Here is a 19245-nt window from a genome sequence, read left to right on the forward strand (position 1 = left end):
GCAGGAGGTCCTTGGGGTGCTGCGTCCTGCCGATGGGGCGGGCGCCTGCCTGCTCTGGGCGCTCCTTGCTCAGGGTGAGTCAGCCCACGGCACACGCGCTCTTCCTGTTGGGAGTGACTCAGGTGGAGCTGCCGATAAAAACCACCCGAAAAAAAAGCAATAGGCAGCCGGTCGCCAGGCCCGTCGTCGTCTGCTGGAACAGACGCCTTGTGCTCCCTGGCACAAGAAATGGCTGGGTGCTGGCTCCTGCCCTTCTGCTGCTTCGTGGCGTCTCTCCTGCCCGCAGCCTTGAGCACCAGCGGAGGAGGAGGTGAGGCTTCGGGAAGGTCGGCCGCTCCTGCTCTCGCACTGACGTGTGATCCCACCGGTGGCTTTGCTCGCAGCCCTGCCCCAGTGCTGGAGGGTGCTGGTAACTGGGAGATGGCTGGGTGCCGCAGGGCACGCTCCCCTCCCGCCTGTGGGATTAAAATTGGATCTGTAGGTGCTTCTCTTTGTTTCCTCTGGGGTTAAATATCCCATGATCATTTAGACTTTGCTTTTTACTGGCATCCCCTTTAAATAATTTATTTACGTGCAGATACTTCACTGCTTTCTGTCTAAAGCCTTGCTGCTTGGGTGGGATTCGGGCGTGAGCACGAGCATCACCCAGGGAGCGGGTGGCAGATCTGCCTGTTGGTGCTGTAACCCAAGCCCTTCCCCAAGCCTGAGGAAGAGCTGCAAACATCCAGGATACAGTTTGCTGTAGCAACGTGTGTGGTGTCTGTGTTTTGTGTGAGTCCATGGGGCTTATAAGGTGCCCATGGCCCCGCTGCACCCTGTGGGAGGCAGTGAGTCTCCCGCAGTACATAGACTGATGGCAAGCTTTAAAAAAACAGAGAGGATCCTCTTGCATGTGCAATTGTAGCTGTGAGTGCAATGCAGAGATATTTAAACACATTCAGCCCAGTAGTAATTCAATATCAGGGTTTCAGTCATATCGGTGTATAGCATGGAGATGGGTGTGTTTGGTCAAAATCAGGTTTTCACACATATTTTGTAAATACGGAGTGATTTTTTTTTTTTTTTTTTTTTTGTCTGCAGTACTGGTGTTCTGAAATATGCTCACTGGGCTTGAAGTTGGTCTTTTATAAGTTTTCCTTTAAGTGCAGTGCAACATGATAGGGGAAGTAAGTAGGTGGTGTTGTTTGTTTGTTTTTGTTTGTTTGGGTTTTTTTTAAAAAAAGACCTGATTTGCTTTACATGTTACTTGGATAATTATTACAGCAGCCTTAATTGCATGCAAGTTTTAAAATCCTGATGTAGATTCTTTCACCCTCGCCTTCCTGGCAGCATGTAGGCAACTGTTGCTTTTCCATGGACTCTTGAACTTATTTCTGCACGTATGTTAAAAGCAAGAGTCTAACCAGCCATGCCTTTCTGCTGCAGTAGACTTTCTGAGTTGGACTAGTGGTGTAAATTAGTTTCCCATGCTGTTACTCCTCCAGTCCTGGTGCTAGAAGTGTGCTTGTAATTAGCCCACATAATCCTGTTTTGCTTGCAAATGAACTGCTTGAGTCAAATTGGGTTCACGTATGATCTGGTCGAGCAGCAAATGTCAGGGTGCTGTGCAGAGCCTTGCCCAAGCGTGTGTTAGCCTTGGTGGTGTGTGCCTGCACATGATGGCTGAAAGGATCTCCCAGGGTCTGGGGGAGAATTGAGGTGTGGAGATCAGAATTCCACATGCCAATGAGGTGTCCAACTTGGTGTGTTGGGAAGGAGAAGACACCAAACAGCAGCTCTTGGCTCCTGGTGTTTGGTCTTTCCCTGCTGATGCTGATGGAGCCCCAGGAGACATGGGCAGGTCCTCCTGCAGTGAGAAAGCTGCAGGGTTGGGCGATGGGGAAACCCAGGCCTTGGGGTAGCAGATGGGACAGCCTTCTGGGTCACTGTCCCAAAAGCAAGAAGCAGGGAGTGGCTTGTGTTGTCAGGGAGGCTTCGTTGCTTGCAAAGCTCTGTTGGTCTCTTGATGAAAGCAGCAGTCTTGGCAGACCATATACACAGGGCTATAGGATCTGCTCCTCGCAGACCCAGGGCCAACGTCATTTTCTGGTTTTGTGAATTTAAGATGACAGTTTAAGAGGAGGTCTGAAGCTGCTTGTCTCCTTCTCCAAGCCTTTCTGATGTGGGAATTTATCTCAGCACAGCAAGAAAACATTTTTCATGCTTTATTCTCCTGGGCGTGAGCTGGGGGAATGAGGTCCTGCTGGATGTGTGCCACTGACCTCCCTCATCTCGACATAGTGCTGAAGAAATACAGCTGTAAAGGTTCTCCTCTGTGGAGCCTGTTCTCCACAGCTGTCTGAGAACTGGCTGATCTCAGGGCAGAGCCTCAGGGCACCTGGATACAAAAATGATCTTGTCCTCAGTTGGTCCTCATCTTCCAGCAGCTCCTGAATGCTTCATCTCGTTAGCAACTCTGGTGCCTCACTTTTGTTAAAGATTAAACCCACCTGAACACTCAGGTTTCCAGAAGACAACCAGCAACAGGAACAGCTACACTAGTGAGGTGGTGGCAATAACATGGAACAGCATCTTAAATGGCTTCGGATTAGTGAGACCTGAATCAGTGTCAGCACTGGAGACCTGGCCCTTAACGTGCAGCAAGACCTGAAAAAAGGTTTTTGTTCCCTGGGGGAATGGTGCTCATGCCTGTAATTTAGCAACCCAATAAATCCTCGAAATTACATAGATGTAGGATGATGCATTGGTGGAGTTTAACTTGATGATCCTTGTGGGCCCCTTCCAACTTGAGGTACTCTTTAGTGTGATATTCTAGCTTAAGATATTATTTAGCTTTAGTGGGGAGGGATGGGGGGTGGGATTGACCCCAAGCAGTGAAGGTGAGCGTGAACACTTTGAGAACGTCCTGCGCTGCTGCTCTTGGTGGATTGTTTATTTTGTTTCTGCCCTTTGGTCCCTGGTGATGTCCACTGAGACTCTAGATGCTTTCTCATATGATCAAAGGCAGGACTTCTGCACCCCCAGGTCCCCTCCCAGCAGGCTGGGGTGGCAGAAAACCTGCAGCTGGCTCTCGGTCTCCTGGCAGCCAGGCTGCAAGGGAAGAACTGTGTTTGCCCAAGCTGGAAAAAAATCTCTCTCCCTGTTTGCTGGTGCATGAGGTCATCTTTCCCCTTGGCGGTGGCAGTCTTGGCTGCCGCTTGCTGAGTGCCTCTGTCTGGTATGCGGGTGTTAATGGGTGTGTGCAAGGGTGGCGGGCGGTGCCCAGGTGTGAGCGCTGGGTGTTGTGTGCTTGGGCAGCGAGCGCAGGAGGCTCGGCTTGGTCCTGGCAATCGCAGATGTGGAGGACAGGGACCTTGTCTCCTCGGGCTAAACTGTGCCAGAAGAACGCAGGGGAGGAGGAGCCTCCACATGTGTCAAGTACGACCCGCTGTTTGCATCCATGCTGCAGGTTCCTGCTTGTTTTTGGATTTCCTCCACCTCCCTGTGCTGTCAGAGGGGACCTGAGCTGGGGGTGGGCAGCTGGGCCGAGTCTCGTGTCCCAAGGAGGTCAGCAGTGAGCAGAGTTTCTCAGAGGGAGGTTGAGGATCCTGTGGCATCATCAGAGTGGTGTGGAGCAGCTCGTCAGCAGGCTCTGCACCCCTGCGGACCCTGCTTTTTCCCTCACAGTGTTTTTTTCTTGTTTGTCTTTACCAACCATCCTCTCAAACGTGTCTGCTCTCCTCAGTGGTGCTGAGCAACTCACCTGAAATAACGGTCCTCGGGCTTAAATGCTCTAGTACTGGTCACTGGGGGCTTGACAAGTATATGAGAGGTGGCTTCAAGAGAAGGCTTGGGCAAGGCAATGAAGAAGAGTGTTGGAGCAGGCGTGTCTGGTGAGATACCTGTTGCTCTGCTCTCCAGTCTGTCCTGGCTGTAGTGGGATGCAAAATCTCACGCCTGTCCCTCCTGGCATCTGTCATGCATCAATGTGGGCAGCTACAGCTTTTCTTCCTGAGGAGGGTGGGGTGAGATGATCTGTGTAATCCTGCCCAGACCTTTTTTCTTAATCTGTCTCTTGGCTGGCATGCTTCTGCCAAGCTTCTCTGGTCACAAACTACTCTTGATCACCCCTATGCTTGGCCAGGAGGACACTTGCACTGCAGACCTCGATGTAAGGACCTGGTGGAAGTTGGCTGAGCTTTTCCTCCTGGGTTCACTCCTAGTCAGAGGCTGGGTGAGGCAAAGCATAACCTCAGGGATCCTTCCCTTTTCCCTGAAGTCAACAGTAAGATTCCCCATACTTTTCTCAGGACGAGGTTTTTTGGTTGGTTTGTTTTTGGTTTTGTTTTGGGTTTTTTTTTTCACCATCTTTGCTTACTCAAAGACCTCATTGCGTTGGAAGGCTTCTGAAAGGATGGAGAACATCCCTGGCCATGCTGCACTGTGGAGAGGGGCTGCTTGGATTGGGGTTGGATTTGTACATCCTGAACTGTATTGGCAGTGAAAGTGGACATTGCTCTGAAGCGTGGGGGTATGGAGCATGGTGTGGGCACTGGTGGTACAGGGGTGGCTGATGGACACAGAGACATGGGGACAGGGCTTGTTCCTAGCAGTGCAATAAGGGGATGTTTGCATCACCCGGGCTTGTTCCTTGGCCACCAGGGTGGGTTTACAGCTTCACAGCCGGTGCCTTCATCTCTAAGCATCATTTGATATGTGTTTCTCCTCTCCCCAGTCTGCGACTGCAACGGGATGTCCAGGCAGTGCATCTTTGACTGGCACCTCCTGAGGGAGACTGGGAATGGGTACCGCTGCCTCGGCTGCCTGGGCAACACCGAGGGTGCCCACTGCGAGCACTGCAAGGAGGGCTTCTTCCGTCAGCGGGAGGGGGACTGCTGCTTGCCCTGCCGCTGCCACCCCCAGGGTACGTGCTCACCTGTCGGGAGGGGACAGGGTTGGGTCAGGGCTGTGCGGAGCTTAAACCACCTGCTGCCGTGTGTGTCCCTATGCCCTGCTGAGCACGTTAGCAAAACAGAACTTCAGGCTCTGGGTCCCTACACACTGGAGCAGGACAATGCAGGAGGAGCAAGTGGGGCTAGGGTTGCTTATATGGGGAGGTGCCAGAGCCCAGGGCTGTGTTGTTGCACCATAGGTTGTAGGAGCTCCTCCTCCTCCTGAGTGCTTCACTGCTTGGTGCTGGGAGTTTCAAACCTCTCAGCATCTCCAGGCTGCATCCACAGTTCAAGACTCACCTGCCTCCCAAAATAATCACAGACTCACAGAATGGTTTGGTTGGAAGAAACTTTCAAAGATCACCTAGTTTGCTCCACCCACCCACCCATGGGCAGGACCACCTTACTCTAGACCAGGTTGCCCAAAGCCCTATCCAACCTGTCCCTGAACACTTCCAATGATGGGGCATCCACAACTTCTCTGGATGACCCGTTCCAATGTCTCACCACCCTCCTCATAAAATGTTTCTTCCTTACGTCCAATCTAAACCTTCTCTCTTTCAGTTTCAAACCTTTGCCCATTGTTCTGTCACTACAAGTCCTGGTAAAAAGTTTCTCTGTCTTTGCAGCACCTCCCCTTCTGAGGCACAATGCTGTGAACTTGGGAACTATCCATTTACTTTTATGATGCAATAAAAGCCTTTGCAAAGCTTGCCTTTATATACCGAGCCCCATTTATATATTGAAAGGCCACAATAAGGTCTCCCCAGAGCCTTCTCCTCTCCAGACTGAACAACCCCAACTCTCTCAGCCCTTCTCCACACCAGAGCTGTTCCAGCCCTTGGACCATTTTCGTGGCCTCCTCCAGATCCGCTCTAACAGATCCGTGTCTGGTGCTGGTGACCCCAGAGCTGGACACAGTGCTCCAGGTGGGGTCTCAGGAGAGCAGTGTAAAGGGAGAGCATCCCTTCCCTGGACCTGCTGCCCACACTGCTGGTGATGCACCCAGAACATGACTCTGGCTTTCTGGGCTGCAAGTGCACATTGCAATCTCATGTCCAACTTTTCATCCACCAATACTCCCAAGTCCTCCTCTACAGAGCTGCATTCCATCCATCCATCCATCCATCCATCCATCCATCCATCCATCCATCCATCCATCCCCAGGTCTGTACTTATATTGGGGATTGCCCTGACCCAGGTGCAGGACTTTGCACTTGACTTTATTGAACTTCATGGGCCCGCTCCTCCAGGCTGTCAAGCTCTTTCTGGATGGCATGCCTTCCTCTCAACATCTCCAATCCCTGCCTCACCAAGAGGGACCCTGCTCCACTCTGCCCTGAATTTGACAGGTGGCCATGAACCTGCTGAAGCCCACCAGGAGCTTCCCTGTGGTGACCTGCTTGCCCCTGCCAGCTGCCATTCTTATCTCCAGGATGGCAGCCGAACCCTAGTGCAGAGGCAGTGGCTTTTGCCAGCTTTGTGAGTGAGACTGATGCTTCCTGCGTGTCGCGATATTTGGCAGGCTCCACGAAGGCATTTAATTGCATTGTAGAAATGAAAGGGTAATTCCTGAGTTTGTGGTGTGCTTCAGGAGAGGAGGCCATGCAAAGTACTGCAGTGCTTGGGATGGACAGGAGGCTTCAGCCTCTCCAGCTCTGCAGTGTTTTCCAGGGGTCTTGTGGTGATTACACAGTAATCACAGAAGGAGTGATGACTCCTTCATCCTCATTAGGTTTTGGCTTGCTCTGCAAGTAGGTAGCTCATACATCTTGCACTGAGGTGCTGTAGACATTGAAATGCCTGTTGGTCCCTGTCAACACAGCAAGATCACTAGAAGCACCATCTAAACACGAAAAACAGGGGGCAAGAGGACAGAGCAACAGGCTTTAAGGTCGTGGGAGGGTGAATATTTCCTTGTCTGCCCCCTGCCTCTCCCCTCAGTGCCTGCATGTGCACAGAGGTACGTCAGAAACCAAAGATCCTGACATGGCCCTCAGCCCCATAGGATCCTTGTAGAGGCACCAAAATCAAGTTCTACGGATGTCTACTAGCAGTGGATCTGGCAAAAAAGAAAAAATTCCCTGCTTGGTTTGTATGTCCTGGAGTCCATCTTCTGTCCTCAATAACGTTCATGGTAGGGAAGAGGATCCTTGTCCTGGGCTTCTGGTCAATGCCTGCTGGGATTTATCTCCTCCAAGTCTCCTGTGTCAGCTGGGGGGGCTGGAGCAGCTTTAACAGCCTGACCTGCTGTCTCAGCCCTGTGCTGGGATCTCAGGGGAGAGATCAACCCAACCTGTCACTGGGGCTGGGTTGCTGCTGCAATGATGGTGTGGTGCTTTGCTCCTCTGTCCTACCAGCATCATTGCTGGGAGGGCGCAGGGAGGTGCCTGTCTGAACCTCTCCTTACCCTCTTTCCACAGGCGCCCTCAGCCCACAGTGCAACAGCGATGGCTGGTGTAGCTGCAGACCTGGTGTGATGGGCAAGAAGTGTGACCAGTGCCAGCCGGGCTTTGAGTTCCTCTCCGAGGCCGGGTGCCAGAGGAGCGGGCAGTAAGTACTGGTGGCCATCAGTGTCATGGGGACAGCTGGAGAGCCAGCCTCCAGAGCTATCCCAGCTGCTGTAAAGAGCCTGTGCTGGCTGAAAACACCCTGTGCAAGGGCAGAGGCAGTTTGTTTCGTGGCAGCACACCAATAGCCTTAAGCTAGCCTCGCTGGGAGGAGAGCAGGCTCGAGCGGGGCTGGACCTCCATTCCAGCCTGCAGAGTTTGCTGTCATGCAATAGCATCAAAATCTGAGCTTAACCCACACACTGAGGCATGTGTGCTTTATTATCCAGATAGCACCAAACAGGCAACAGCCAGGCTAGCTGATGTCAAATAAAACCTGCCCACACATGGGTCTGCTTGGGGTCAACACCTCTCATGAGGACTTCCCTCTTGCAAAGACATGCACCTTGATGTGAAAATCAACCCCTTCCTTTGCACAAAGCCCTGCTTAAACACCTTCCAAAGCATTTCTGGTTTGGCTTCCTCAGTGCTATGCCCTCTTCTTCTTTGCTTCACCCTGCCATTGCAACTTTGGGGCCGCTGGCATGCAAAGATGGCGGCAAGGGGTGGCTTCTTGCAGCTGTGCTGCTATGCCTGACCTCCTGCCTGAGCCTCCCAGTGGTGTTGCTGCCTGTTGGAACTCAGCCAGGGTCTATGCAACTCAGCCAGGGTTTACCAAGCTCAGCAGAGCTTTGCTTTGCTCTTATAGGTGGGTCTGGTGCACCAGGGTGTCGTGGGGCAGTAGCATTGGGCACTGTCTCAGCCTGGCATCCACACTGCTGCAGCTGGATTACATAGAAAGATGGCTGCTCTGGTTATTTTCCCCCTTCTAGGATGGGACTGGTAGTTGGGGGATTCTCTGCTGTCTTGTATAACACCCGGGGTCACTGAGCTCCCAGGCTAACCTAGAAATCCAGGTAGACGCTCCCGCTGTCCCTGTTGCAGGAGCCTGCAGTGTGAGTGTGACCCGGCTGGCAGCGTGGGGGGCTGCCTCTCCGGCCGCTGTGTCTGCAAGGCGAGCACTACTGGAGAGCAGTGCGAGAGGTGGGTGTCAGGAGGATGTGCTGGACCACTGCATGGCGTGTCCTCCACCTCCCTGGCAGTTGCGCATGTCCATTTCGCCATCCCAGACTGGCAATGATCTTGAACCGTGGCAATGGCTGTGTTTCACGGCAGTCATTAGAGGGCTGGTTGTGTTGGCCAGGAAGAGGAGAAAATGGACTTCAGTGTTGTCACCTTCTTGTGTTTTTCCAGGTGCAAGCAAAGCTTCTATAACTTGGATGCCAGAAACCCTGCAGGATGCTCCCCCTGCTTTTGCTACGGGCACTCAGCTGCGTGTGTTAGCGCGGATAACCACAGCATCCACAACATCACCTCCACCTTCCAGCAAGGTGAAGCCTGAGCAGCACATCCCTATGACTCCTGGGGATGTTTGCCATCCCTTCTTGTTGTGCTGGAAGAGCCACCTGGTTTGCAGCCCTGCTGGGAATCCCTGTGCCATGGGTGGGATGGCTTGACTGTAGGCAGAAGTAGGGTGTGAGGGTTGGGGGGGATTATAGGCTTGCTTCATGATGTCTTTCCTGCCACTTGGGAGGAAATCTCTATGCCCAGCTTGGTTTATTTATGGATGTATTAGCACAGGGATATCTATGCTGTCCCCTCAGAGGCCAAGGGGTAGGAAGTTGAAGGATTTTGATAAGACACAGCTTGAGAAAATTGCTGGAGTCCTGAAAATACCTTCCCTGTCCCACCTGTCTGCTTCTTGTTGGTGCTCCAGGTGCCGAAGGCTGGCGAGGTGTCCATGAAAGCAGCTCCCCAGCCCAGCTCCAGTGGTCCCCACGCCATCAGGATGTCTTCATAGCAGCGAGGAGATCGGAGCCACTTTACTTTGTGGCACCTGGTAGGGGTGGGTTCAGTGAGGGAGGGAGAGGTGACAGTGTCCCTTTTGCTTGGTCTGATCCTGTGAACTAAGCTTTTGGGAGGAAGGCAAGATGTTAAGACTTATAATTTTCTCCCTCCCTTCCCAGCAAAATTCCTCGGGAACCAGCAGCTAAGCTATGGTCAGACACTCTCCTTCGATTACCGCCTGGACCGAGGAGGACGCCAGCCATCTCTGCACGATGTGGTTCTGGAAGGAGATGGCCTGAGGGTCACTGCCCCCTTCTTGCCCCAGGGGAAGGTCCTGCCCTGTGGCATCAGCCAGACGTACATGTTCAGGTAAAGGGCAATGCTGGAGTGCAGGGTGTGCAAGAAAGGCCACAGCTTCAAGGAGCTCCTGGATTCAGCTTGATGCCTTGGAGGTGACAAATGGTTTCCTGGTTTGGACTGGATACATCTCAGGTGCTTCTCTCCTGCATGAGGAGTTTACTTTGTGAGAGGGGCAGTAGAAAATCCGGTTTGAGGTTGGGCTGAGTACTTTGCTCAGGATCAGTTGCATGGGTGGATGTTATTCCCCAAAACCTTGAGCTCAGGAGGGAGATGGGTGAGGACTGCTGCATTTTCATGATGAGCCATCTCATTTTCTTGAAACCCGTTCTACTTCTCCCTCCTCCCACTGGCAGGTTGGATGAGCAGCCGAGCAGCAAGTGGAGCCCGAGGCTGAATCACTTTGAATATCGCAGGCTGCTGGGAAACCTGACAGCTCTCTGGATCCGAGCCACCTTTGGGGAGTACAGTAAGTGGGGGGAGAGCTTGCAAACATGAGGTTGGCTTCTCGTTGCTGGGGATGCCAAGTCTCCAGATGGAGACACCTTTGTTATATTAAAAAATAATATTTTTTTTAAAAGTGCCCTAAAATGGACAAAATTAAATTATTAAGAGATTGAGCAGGATGACAACAGTGGGGACCTTGGCTCTGATCCATCTGCCTGTGCATGTTGTAATGAAACACACAACCTGGGGGACTTGCAGGTGGAGCTGCTGGCCCCCACAGGTGACCAGCTCTATCTCCCTCCAGGCACTGGTTACATTGACAACGTCACCCTGGTGTCGGCGCAGCCCGTCCCTGGAGTCCCAGCTCCCTGGGTGGAGCGCTGCGAGTGCCCGGCGGGGTACCAGGGGCAATTCTGCGAGAGCTGTGCCCATGGCTACCGCAGAGATGCCCCTGGCCTGGGGCCCTTCAGCATCTGTGTGCTGTGCAATTGCCAGGGGGGAGGAATTTGTGATCCCGACACCGGTAAGAGAAGCCACCACCGTGCTGTGCTTGTAGGGCAGAGGGGATCGCAGGGTGGCTGCCTGCGTTGAGATGTGGGGAGGGATATGGGGCACTGAGTGTGGAGAGATCACTGACTTGGAGAACTGGAGTGTGGGGAACATCACAGGCAAAACTCCCCAAAGCCTAGAAGCGCTGTGGTCAGAAATACCAGTAAGATGCATTTGAATCAAATTAGGTTTAGATGATGCTCACTGGAGAGAGTAAAAGCATCTCCTATTGCCTGGTTAACACGAAAAACTTTTCTTCTGACTTTTTGTTTTAAAGGAAAGTGTGGTAACCCATCAGGTTGAATGGGGCTCTAAGCAACCTGATTTATTTGAAGATGTCACTGCTCATTGCAGGGGGGGGGTGGACTAGATGGCCTTTAAAGGTCCCCTCCAACCTAAACCATTCTATGATTTTATGTGCTGTGAGTGGATGTCAGCAATGTGAGCATGTTATACTACTTGTCTTGATAAAATAGCCCACAGTGTTGCCATGTAAAGTCAAAGTAATGCGAAGTTAAGCTGTCAGTATTTTTCAAATCTGAATTGGAATTTCCAAATATCAGAGCATTGAGCAGGAGGCACAAAATGCTCACCGGGAGCTATATGAGCTCTGAAAAATGAGATCCAGTCACCTTTGGGTGGTGATGGCCAGCCTCCATGCATTGCAGGAGCAGGGCATGGTCCTTCCTGCATGGTGACAGGTTGATGGGCAGAGAAATGAAGCGTGTATGGGCAGGCATGGGGATTGCAAGGGATCCAGTGGAGGGTGCTGGACCACAGGTACTTGTGCTGCGGGGGGTGGCATGACTACCAGCACAGAGTGGCCAGGGGATGGAGTGGAGGAGGGTGTCCCACTGGCAGTGAGAGCAAACTGCCCTAAGCCCTTTCCTTCCTCCTTCAGGTGAATGCTACTCGGGAGACGAAAACGTGGGCAACAGTGTCAACTGCCCCTTCGGCTTCTACCGAGAGCCTCGGCAGCCGCATGGCTGCAGGATGTGCCCCTGTGGCAATGGCCAAGGCTGCTCGGTGGTGCCAGGTGGCGAGGAGGTTGTCTGTGACCACTGCCCTGCTGGAGCTGCCGGTAAATGCCTTCACCCAGGTCACTTCTGCTCTGCCTTTCCCCACATTTTCAACCCACTGTACAGGAAGATACAGGTGTCAGCAGGCCAGGATGATGGGAGTCAGATGGATCATCCCATCTTCTCAGACCAGCTGGCCTATGGCATTGCTGCTCCTGCCTGTTAACAGTGTTTCAGCCCCAAGGGCTGTGCAAACACATGTTGTCCTGCCCTGGGAAAGGTTCTCATCTAAACAGATAATGTGGGTGGAAAAAGGATGGAGGAGGGAGGAAGACAAGTGGAAAATTAGGAAAAAAAATGAATAGGAAATGGCTCATCTGGGGGTCAGTCATTGCACCAAGCTCTCCAGACTCTGCCCAGAGCATCGTGTGTTGTCTGTGGCAGCAAGGAGAGTGCAAATGCTGTTGTGCCAGTCCCGATGGGGATGAATGCCCCCATTTCTGTGGGGCAGAGGGAGCGAGGCAGCCTCTGCCTTTTGGGCAAGAGCATGAGTTTTGCCTGTCCCTCTTTTCCCAGGGGCCAACTGTGAGTACTGTGCTGATGGCTATTTTGGAGACCCAGTGACCGCCCGGCCCTGCCAGCCGTGTCGGTGCAATGGCAACATAGAGCCCAACGCTGTGGGGAACTGCGACCGCCAGACGGGCGAGTGCCTCAAGTGCATCTACAACACGGCTGGCTTCTACTGTGACCGCTGCAAAGATGGCTTCTTTGGGAACCCCCTGGCCCCTGATCCTGTCGACAAGTGCAGAGGTGAGAGCTGGGCACTGACTGGACTAGGGATGAGTAAGAAAATCCGCTCTGGAGTGTGGAGTGGCTTGGTGGGAAGGGGAATGCTGCAAAAGCTGAGACTGGAAAGCAGGAACAGAGAGCAGGAATGGAAGCACAGGGCTAAATGGTGGGAGGAAAGCAGGGGAAAGGATGAATGGATGGAAGGATGTGCTGAGACGTGAGATGGGGACAGGCTCCTTTTGAACCTGTGCTGCTCTGACCTGCAGCCTGCAGCTGCGATTTGGCTGGTGCTGAGCCCCTGAAGTGTGGGAGTGATGGGAGCTGCATCTGCAAGCCCGGCTTTGAGGGTCCCAGCTGTGAAGAGAGTGAGTGCCCAGCTTGTTACAGCCAGGTGAAAGCCCAGGTGAGTGCCAGCCCCGGGGCCACTGAGAGGCAAGGGGTGCAGCAGTACGTTTACCCTCAGGCATCTTCTGGTGTGAGTGAGAAGTGATCTTGCAGGCTGTGCCTGAACTCTGGGTTTGTAGCTAATTCAACTGATAATGAAACAATGACCTAGAGCTGCTGGGGGGCTGTGCCCCATGCAAAAATGAGCCCTTGCTTTGCTCTCCATCCTCTGGCTGGACTGTGGACCTGGTTCCTACCCTGGTCTTTCCACCATGGGTTTGGCATCCCACTGGCTGATGTTCTGGTCTGCTGTGGTTGTAGGTGGACCTGTACTTGCAGCAGCTGGTGGAGCTGGAGCTGCTGTTCTCAGAGGTGCAAGCTGGCGGTGGGGCTGAGAACCAGGAGCTGGAGGGGAGGATGCAGCTGACCAAGGAGATGCTGCGGACCATCCTCGGGGAAGCCTTGAGCCTGCAAGGTACCACCCACCTGATCCCCTTGGATACCCATCTGTGCTGTGTCAGGGGAGGGTTTTGCTGCCTGTGCCTTTTTGCTCAGTGACGAGTGTCTCTTCAGCCTTTCTCTTTCTTTCTCACCAGCCTCTGACAGGTCTCTGGAAAGCCGTGTGGCCAGGCTGAAGGGGCAAGGGTTGAGCTCCCAGAGCCACTTGAATGAGATCAAGGCAACAGTGGAGAGGCTGAGATCTCTTGGGAGCCAGTACGAGAGGCAGGTGGAGGACACCCGTCGGCTGCTGGAGACAGCCAGGCTGGACCTGGACCGCAGTAGAACTGCTCTGCGTTGGGTGGTAAGAGCATCCTTGTGTGACATGCTCCTAGGCTAGCCCAGGCATGAAAAAAAATCCCTGGAGAAAGCAAGAACTTAACATATTCCAATTATTGCATTCATTTTGTGAGTATGGAAGATATTCTGGTGATCCTTTTTGTAGGGCTGGGACCTGGGTAGGTGCTAGCAGGGGTCTCTGGGGGGCTGTGGATGTTTAACGTGCTGAGGTTACCTCTTTCATTGCTGAATTGGATGAAGGGTGGGGAAGAGCACTCAAACCTCTCTTCCTCTCTCCTCAGACCATTCCTGTTTCAAACCTTCCCAGGGGCTCAAATCAGTTCCTGATGCTGGCCCAGGAGGCTCTGAGACTGGCCAACAGGTGAGTCACTCTTGCCATCAACTGAGAGAGAGGGGAGGGGGACTGAGATCCTGCTGGGTGCCCAGAAGGTCCTTTCTGAGGGTCCTTGCCTAGCCACCAGCCTACAGCTGCCACAAACTCTGAGCCAGCCCTGGAGCAGGGGAAGATGCAGCTGCTGAACTGGCTTTGCTGCCTGAGAGCTGTTCTCAGTTGCCTTTGGGGGTAGTGTTGGGTGTGTTTCAGAAGCATCTTTAGGGTCAGAGTTTGGCCCATGTTCAGTTGACACAGGCAGCGTCTGCCTCCCTGCTGCGTGCCCCTTTACCCTTGGGAAATGCAGGAGGGACAAGCGAAAATACAGGTCCCCTTCTCAAACACACTGCATTTTGTGAGAGTGTGCTATCCAGCATTTCTGAATGCAACGGCAAAGGATGTTGGTGGAGAAAACCTCAGGTGGGAAACCTTTCTCATGCTTTGCAGCCACTCGCAAGCCACCAACACCATCAAGCAAGCTGCGAGGGCAGCGTGGGAGGACACGCAGCAGGCACTGGAGCTGGCACGCGCAGCTGCTGGTGGAGAGGCAGCCACCGCCGGCTCCCTGCAAGGGCTGCTTGGGAAGTGAGTGGAGGCTGTGTTTGCCTGCGTGTCACGGGGGGACGTGGGAGGGAGGAGGTGTTGCCCAAGCACTGGTGCCCCTTTCCCTGCCTCCTGCCTGAGAAACACACAGGGACCAGCCTGGACTTTGGTTGCTGGTATATCTGAGTGGTGGAGATGGAGGGTTAGCAGCTCTGCAGAGCATCTGCTTCCCACTCCACAGATCACGATGCTCCCAGGGCCCTGCCTGCAGCTGGGGGAAGGGGTTTAACATCATGTGTGTGAACAGGCTCCTGGGGATGAATTCCAGGTGTGGATGCAATTCTGGGCTGGGTTTAGCCCAAGGGTAGATTTAGTTCCATGTTGTCTGGGTAGCTCTCTTGGTTGGACTGGTGCCTCTCCAGAGCTCACCACCGTGCTGGGATTTTGTACACCACTGCTGTTAAGGACCTGAATGGGGCTGTGCTGGAGGAAACACACAGTGGTAGGACGGGGATTAGCAGAGCCACCGTGGAGCCTGTCAGGTTTCAACTGGTGTGAAAGACCTTTGATTTCTGTAGTGGGAGTGAGGAGCCAACAGACACCCCACTTGGCAGAGGGGCTGAGATGCAGGTGATGATTGCAATTAGCTTTCACTGTGTGATAAATCTGCATGAGGCCTTGGAGGGTGTGAACAAGTCAACGTAGGAGGCAGCATTAATGCTGTGGTGGGGGGTTGACAGCTTGGCTTGTACTGTGTTCTTCAACCTCACACCTGTGCAGGTATGAGGAGCTGAAGTTGCTGGCTGGAGGCCTGAAGACTGAGGCTGACAGGATGGCCTCCAAGGCAGACAAGACTTATCAGGGCAGCCTGGTGCTCCTCAGCTCTCTGTCCCACCTGACGAAGACTGACATTGGGTCCTTTGAGGTGAGAGCTTTGTGCCTGTGGGACCAGGAGATCCTTTTTGTTCTCCCTTATGCCCTTCCTGCTATCCTGCCAGCAGCTCAGCCCTTCCCAGGGCTCCACTGGAGAGCCACTGGATATGCATCTCCCAACCCTTTTGCTCCCTTAGCCAGCTGTGGCACAAGGAGCAAGAGAGAAGCATCTGTTGCTGCTTGATGTAGTTCCCAGCAAGCACTGGGGAGATGCTTGGACCCTAGGCAGTCATCGCCTCTCTGTGTTTCAGGGGGAGGCAACCCGGCTGAAGCAGGATGCCAGTGCTCTCCTGAGCCTGGTGGACACCTCCATGGCACAGTACAGGCAGCTGCAGCACCACACAGGGCGCTGGGAGGAAGAAATCAAGCAGCTGCTGCAAAGGGGAGAAGGCGAGAGAGTGGTAAGAGATTGTCTGGGGGGCTGCAGCTTGAGTCATTTGCACTGTGAGCTGGAGCCTTGGTGGGATGCCTGTGGCACCACCACTACTACATGCTGTCCTAGCCTGCTCACTGAAGTGGGTGTAGCTCTGCATGCCTGCTGCAGGATGGTAGCACCCTTCCTCAGAAACACAGTCCCTTGGGGCTGGTCTTCTGGAGCTGGTGGGAGACCTCACTGTGTGCGCGAAGCTGCTGGTGCAGGGTCTCATCTGCACACCTCCCCCATGTGAAGCAGGTTGAAGACCTGCTTCTGGAAGGATTAATGCTAAGATGACTCAGGATGGCTGGAGCTGGTTGAGGAGCACCAGCACAAGCCTCTGCTGACAGATAGGTTGTGGTAGTCTTGATTCAGGGGCAACAGCAGGCATTTGGGAACAGGCTGATGGGTCTTCTCTGCCAGTGCGGCTCCTTGCAGGCTGCTCTGGGACTGCCTGATGCTCCCATAGTGTGTCCTTCATCCATCCATTGTATCTCTTTGGCCTGTTGCAGACGCTGACTCAGCTGCTGTCCCAAGCCAACCTCGCCAGGAGCACAGGCCTGCAAGCCATGAGCGCTGGCAATGCCACCTTCTATGAAGTGGAACAGATCCTGAAGAGCCTCCGGGGTAATGTCCTAGAAACCCCTCCTTTCCCCTTCTCCTGGTTCAGCTAGGATAGGGTTAAGTTTCTCCAGCAGAGATGGGGAGGGGATCTCCAGCCGGGTTATTCATACCATGCTGACATCAGGTCCAGTGTGGCAGCGCGGGAAGTTTTTTCCTTTGTGGCTTTGGTCATGGGAAAGCAGGTGTGGGCTGACTGCGTCCATTGCGGTATTTCTCTGTATATCTTTTGTCTTGTTCAATGTTATTATTGTTTATAGTTGTTATCATTGCTACTGTTGTTGTTCAGATTGTTTATCACACTGTTGTATTAAATTTCTTCTTATTTTAACCCGGGGTTTGTGCCCTACTTGTGTCCGAGGGTGGGGGAGGGGCAATGGCAACGTGGTCTCCGGTCCCGGCAGGGGTTAAACCAACACACCCCTCCCTTGTTGGATCTCGCAAAGGTAGTGCAGCTTCATTTCCCCATGTGTTTGTTTCAGAGTTTAACCTGCAAGCAGATGACAAGAAAAGGGAAGCCGAAGATGCCATGAGGAGGCTACCAATTATCAGCAGCATGGTTGCAAGTGCCAGGGAGAAGACGGATCGAGCTGAAGCGACCCTGGGCAGTGCCGCTTCCGAATCCAAGGCAGCCACCAGTGCATCAGGGAAAGCAAAGGAGATCACCATGGGGATCCAGCAGGTGAGGGCAAGCCCTTGTGCTACGGCTGGCAGAAAAGGATTTGGAAGGGAAAACCTTTGGCAACTCCAACAGGTCTTCATGGAGGACCTGATGCATAGACTTTTTGGCTGATTTTCTGTTTATAGCAGATCCGTCAGAGATAATAGAGACGGCTGTAGGTGCATGGGGATCTTGGCGGGCATGTCTGCACCATGAGGATCTCTATGGCATCTCTCTGTAGCCCCCTTTTGGTGACCAAGGGGATTTTTCATTTCCACAGTCTGAGTTGCTGGCAGGCTGTGAGCTCCCAGAATTGGTGTTGGTGGGTTCGATTCCCAGACTCTGTGTTGTAATTCCCAAGGGGTTCACTGATGTCTGCAGGAGGGGTTGAGCCGTAATCATAGAAACAACTCTCTGGAGCAACTTGTGGGAGCACATGAAGGATGCAGGAAAGACCTGCAATAACTTTGGGTCCCTGTGGAAAGAACCAGTTTCCACCAGTTCCATGCCCTGGTGCATCCAGACTGATTTCAGCCATGCTCTGCCTTCCTGGAAGTCCCTTTGCCTTTTCTAGGAGATCACACAGCTGAAGGTGGAAGCCAACAAGTCAGCTGATGGTGTCCTCGCCCTAGAGAAGGCAGTGGCTACCCTACAGCGTGAAGCCAAGGAAGTGAATGGCGAGTTTGAGAGGAAGCTCAAGGAGGTAGAGGCAGATGCTGCAGTGATACAGGAGGTGGGTGGCCATCTCTCTTGCCTTGCCCCCTTCCCTGTTGACATTTGGGTGAGACTTCATCTTGCAGCTGCTGCCTTCCCTTCTTCAGACAGCTGAGGAAGCTCAGAGGGTCCATGCCAAGGCTGTCCAGGCAGGGGTGGTCATGCAGGAGACATTGAGTGCCCTGGAAGAGCTGCTGCATCTGTTGAGTAGGTTTTGTGATGCTGCTGTAGAGTGTGGATTGCTGGGGTCTGGGCGGAGGTGTTGGGAGTTGTGTGGGAAGCTGCCTCAGACGACACCTGTAAATGGGCTGGGCAGCAAGATGGAAATGAAGTATCTAAAAAGATCTAGTCCTCAGCTTCCATTAATCATTCCCTCTTCCTTGTTTTCATCCTGTGCAACAGACCAACCTGGTGCTGTGGATGAGGATGGCCTGAAGCAGCTTGAGATTAATTTTAGCAAAGCCAAAACCAGAAGCAACCAGCTGAAGGATGAGATGTCGGAGCTGGAGCAGACAGCTGCGCTGCAGAAGGCCCAGGTGCGGACACTGGAGAGCAGCATTGATGAGATCCTAGCGGATATTAAGAACCTGGAGGCTATCCAGGAGAGTCTTCCTCCAGGCTGTTACAACACAAAAGCCATTGAATCGCCCTGAGTGAGCTCTGGAAAGGCTGCAGCAACTGCCAGGCTGTGAAGGCAGGAGACCTTGGACTAGCTGCCCTCCCCAAACCCAGCAGGACCAGTTGTGTTTGATTGCAGTGAACTCATCCTTACCCTCAAGTTCAGTGTGGCGACTGAAGTTCACATTGTCACACTGGCCTGGAGAGTCCCTGGTTTTTCAAAGTAGTCCGTCCCTCGGTCACAGGAGGAAGGAGACGTCCGGTTGTGTGAAGGTGCTGTTGCGACTGCATGACATCCCATTCCTACAGCATTTCTGAGGTGCAGATGGGAGTTGCTTGGTTCAGAGCCTGGGGAGTTTGCATTGTTCAGAGCCTGAAGTTCACAGCTGAGAGGTTCTTTGTCCCCTGTATATTCCCTCTCCTGGTCTGGCACACACAGAAGGACTAGAGTCTTTGTCCTTGCATTCAACACTGACACCACCACCACCTCCTTGTGTTCTCTGTGGGTTCTTCCTCACCTTCGGTATCTCAGGAGGCAGGGAGCGAGCAGTGTGAAGTGGCAGATGAGGTTGATGAGGTTTGATCTGTGATGCCAGTGATGCTTCATGTGGCTTTGTCCTCCCAGCCTACCCAGTCCTCACCTTGCTGGGGGTGGCACTGGCGTGGCTTCTGCTGTGGCTTGGAGATTCAGCATCAGAC

The 19245-nt window shown here is 53.2% G+C and overlaps 1 protein-coding gene across 1 annotated transcript; it reads left to right on the forward strand.

Annotated features, from left to right (window-relative positions):
• The first annotated feature begins 207 nt into the window (after positions 1-207).
• Positions 208-18855, forward strand: LAMC2 (laminin subunit gamma 2). Its single transcript, XM_074907026.1, has 23 exons — positions 208-310; positions 4715-4903; positions 7355-7484; positions 8426-8524; positions 8735-8871; positions 9258-9380; positions 9508-9697; positions 10042-10154; positions 10437-10655; positions 11583-11762; positions 12277-12510; positions 12756-12892; positions 13195-13348; positions 13470-13675; positions 13953-14032; positions 14489-14626; positions 15365-15509; positions 15769-15918; positions 16445-16559; positions 17036-17235; positions 17789-17947; positions 18036-18135; positions 18331-18855. The coding sequence occupies exons 1-23, from the start codon at positions 229-231 to the stop codon at positions 18579-18581; spliced, it is 3531 nt and encodes a 1176-aa protein (XP_074763127.1). The 5' UTR covers positions 208-228; the 3' UTR covers positions 18582-18855.
• The last annotated feature ends 390 nt before the right edge of the window (positions 18856-19245 follow it).

The sequence above is a fragment of the Athene noctua genome, chromosome 5 (genome assembly GCF_965140245.1).
Source record: "Athene noctua chromosome 5, bAthNoc1.hap1.1, whole genome shotgun sequence".
Lineage (NCBI taxonomy): Eukaryota > Metazoa > Chordata > Aves > Strigiformes > Strigidae > Athene > Athene noctua.

Excerpts from the sequence above, each read along its gene's own strand:
- LAMC2 (XM_074907026.1), top strand. The coding sequence starts at position 229 with ATGGCTGGGTGCTGGCTCCTGCCCTTCTGCTGCTTCGTGGCGTCTCTC. Across the intron at positions 9,381-9,507 it reads ACTTTACTTTGTGGCACCTG|CAAAATTCCTCGGGAACCAG; the intron begins GTAGGGGTGGGT and ends CTCCCTTCCCAG. Across the intron at positions 13,349-13,469 it reads GGAAGCCTTGAGCCTGCAAG|CCTCTGACAGGTCTCTGGAA; the intron begins GTACCACCCACC and ends CTTTCTCACCAG.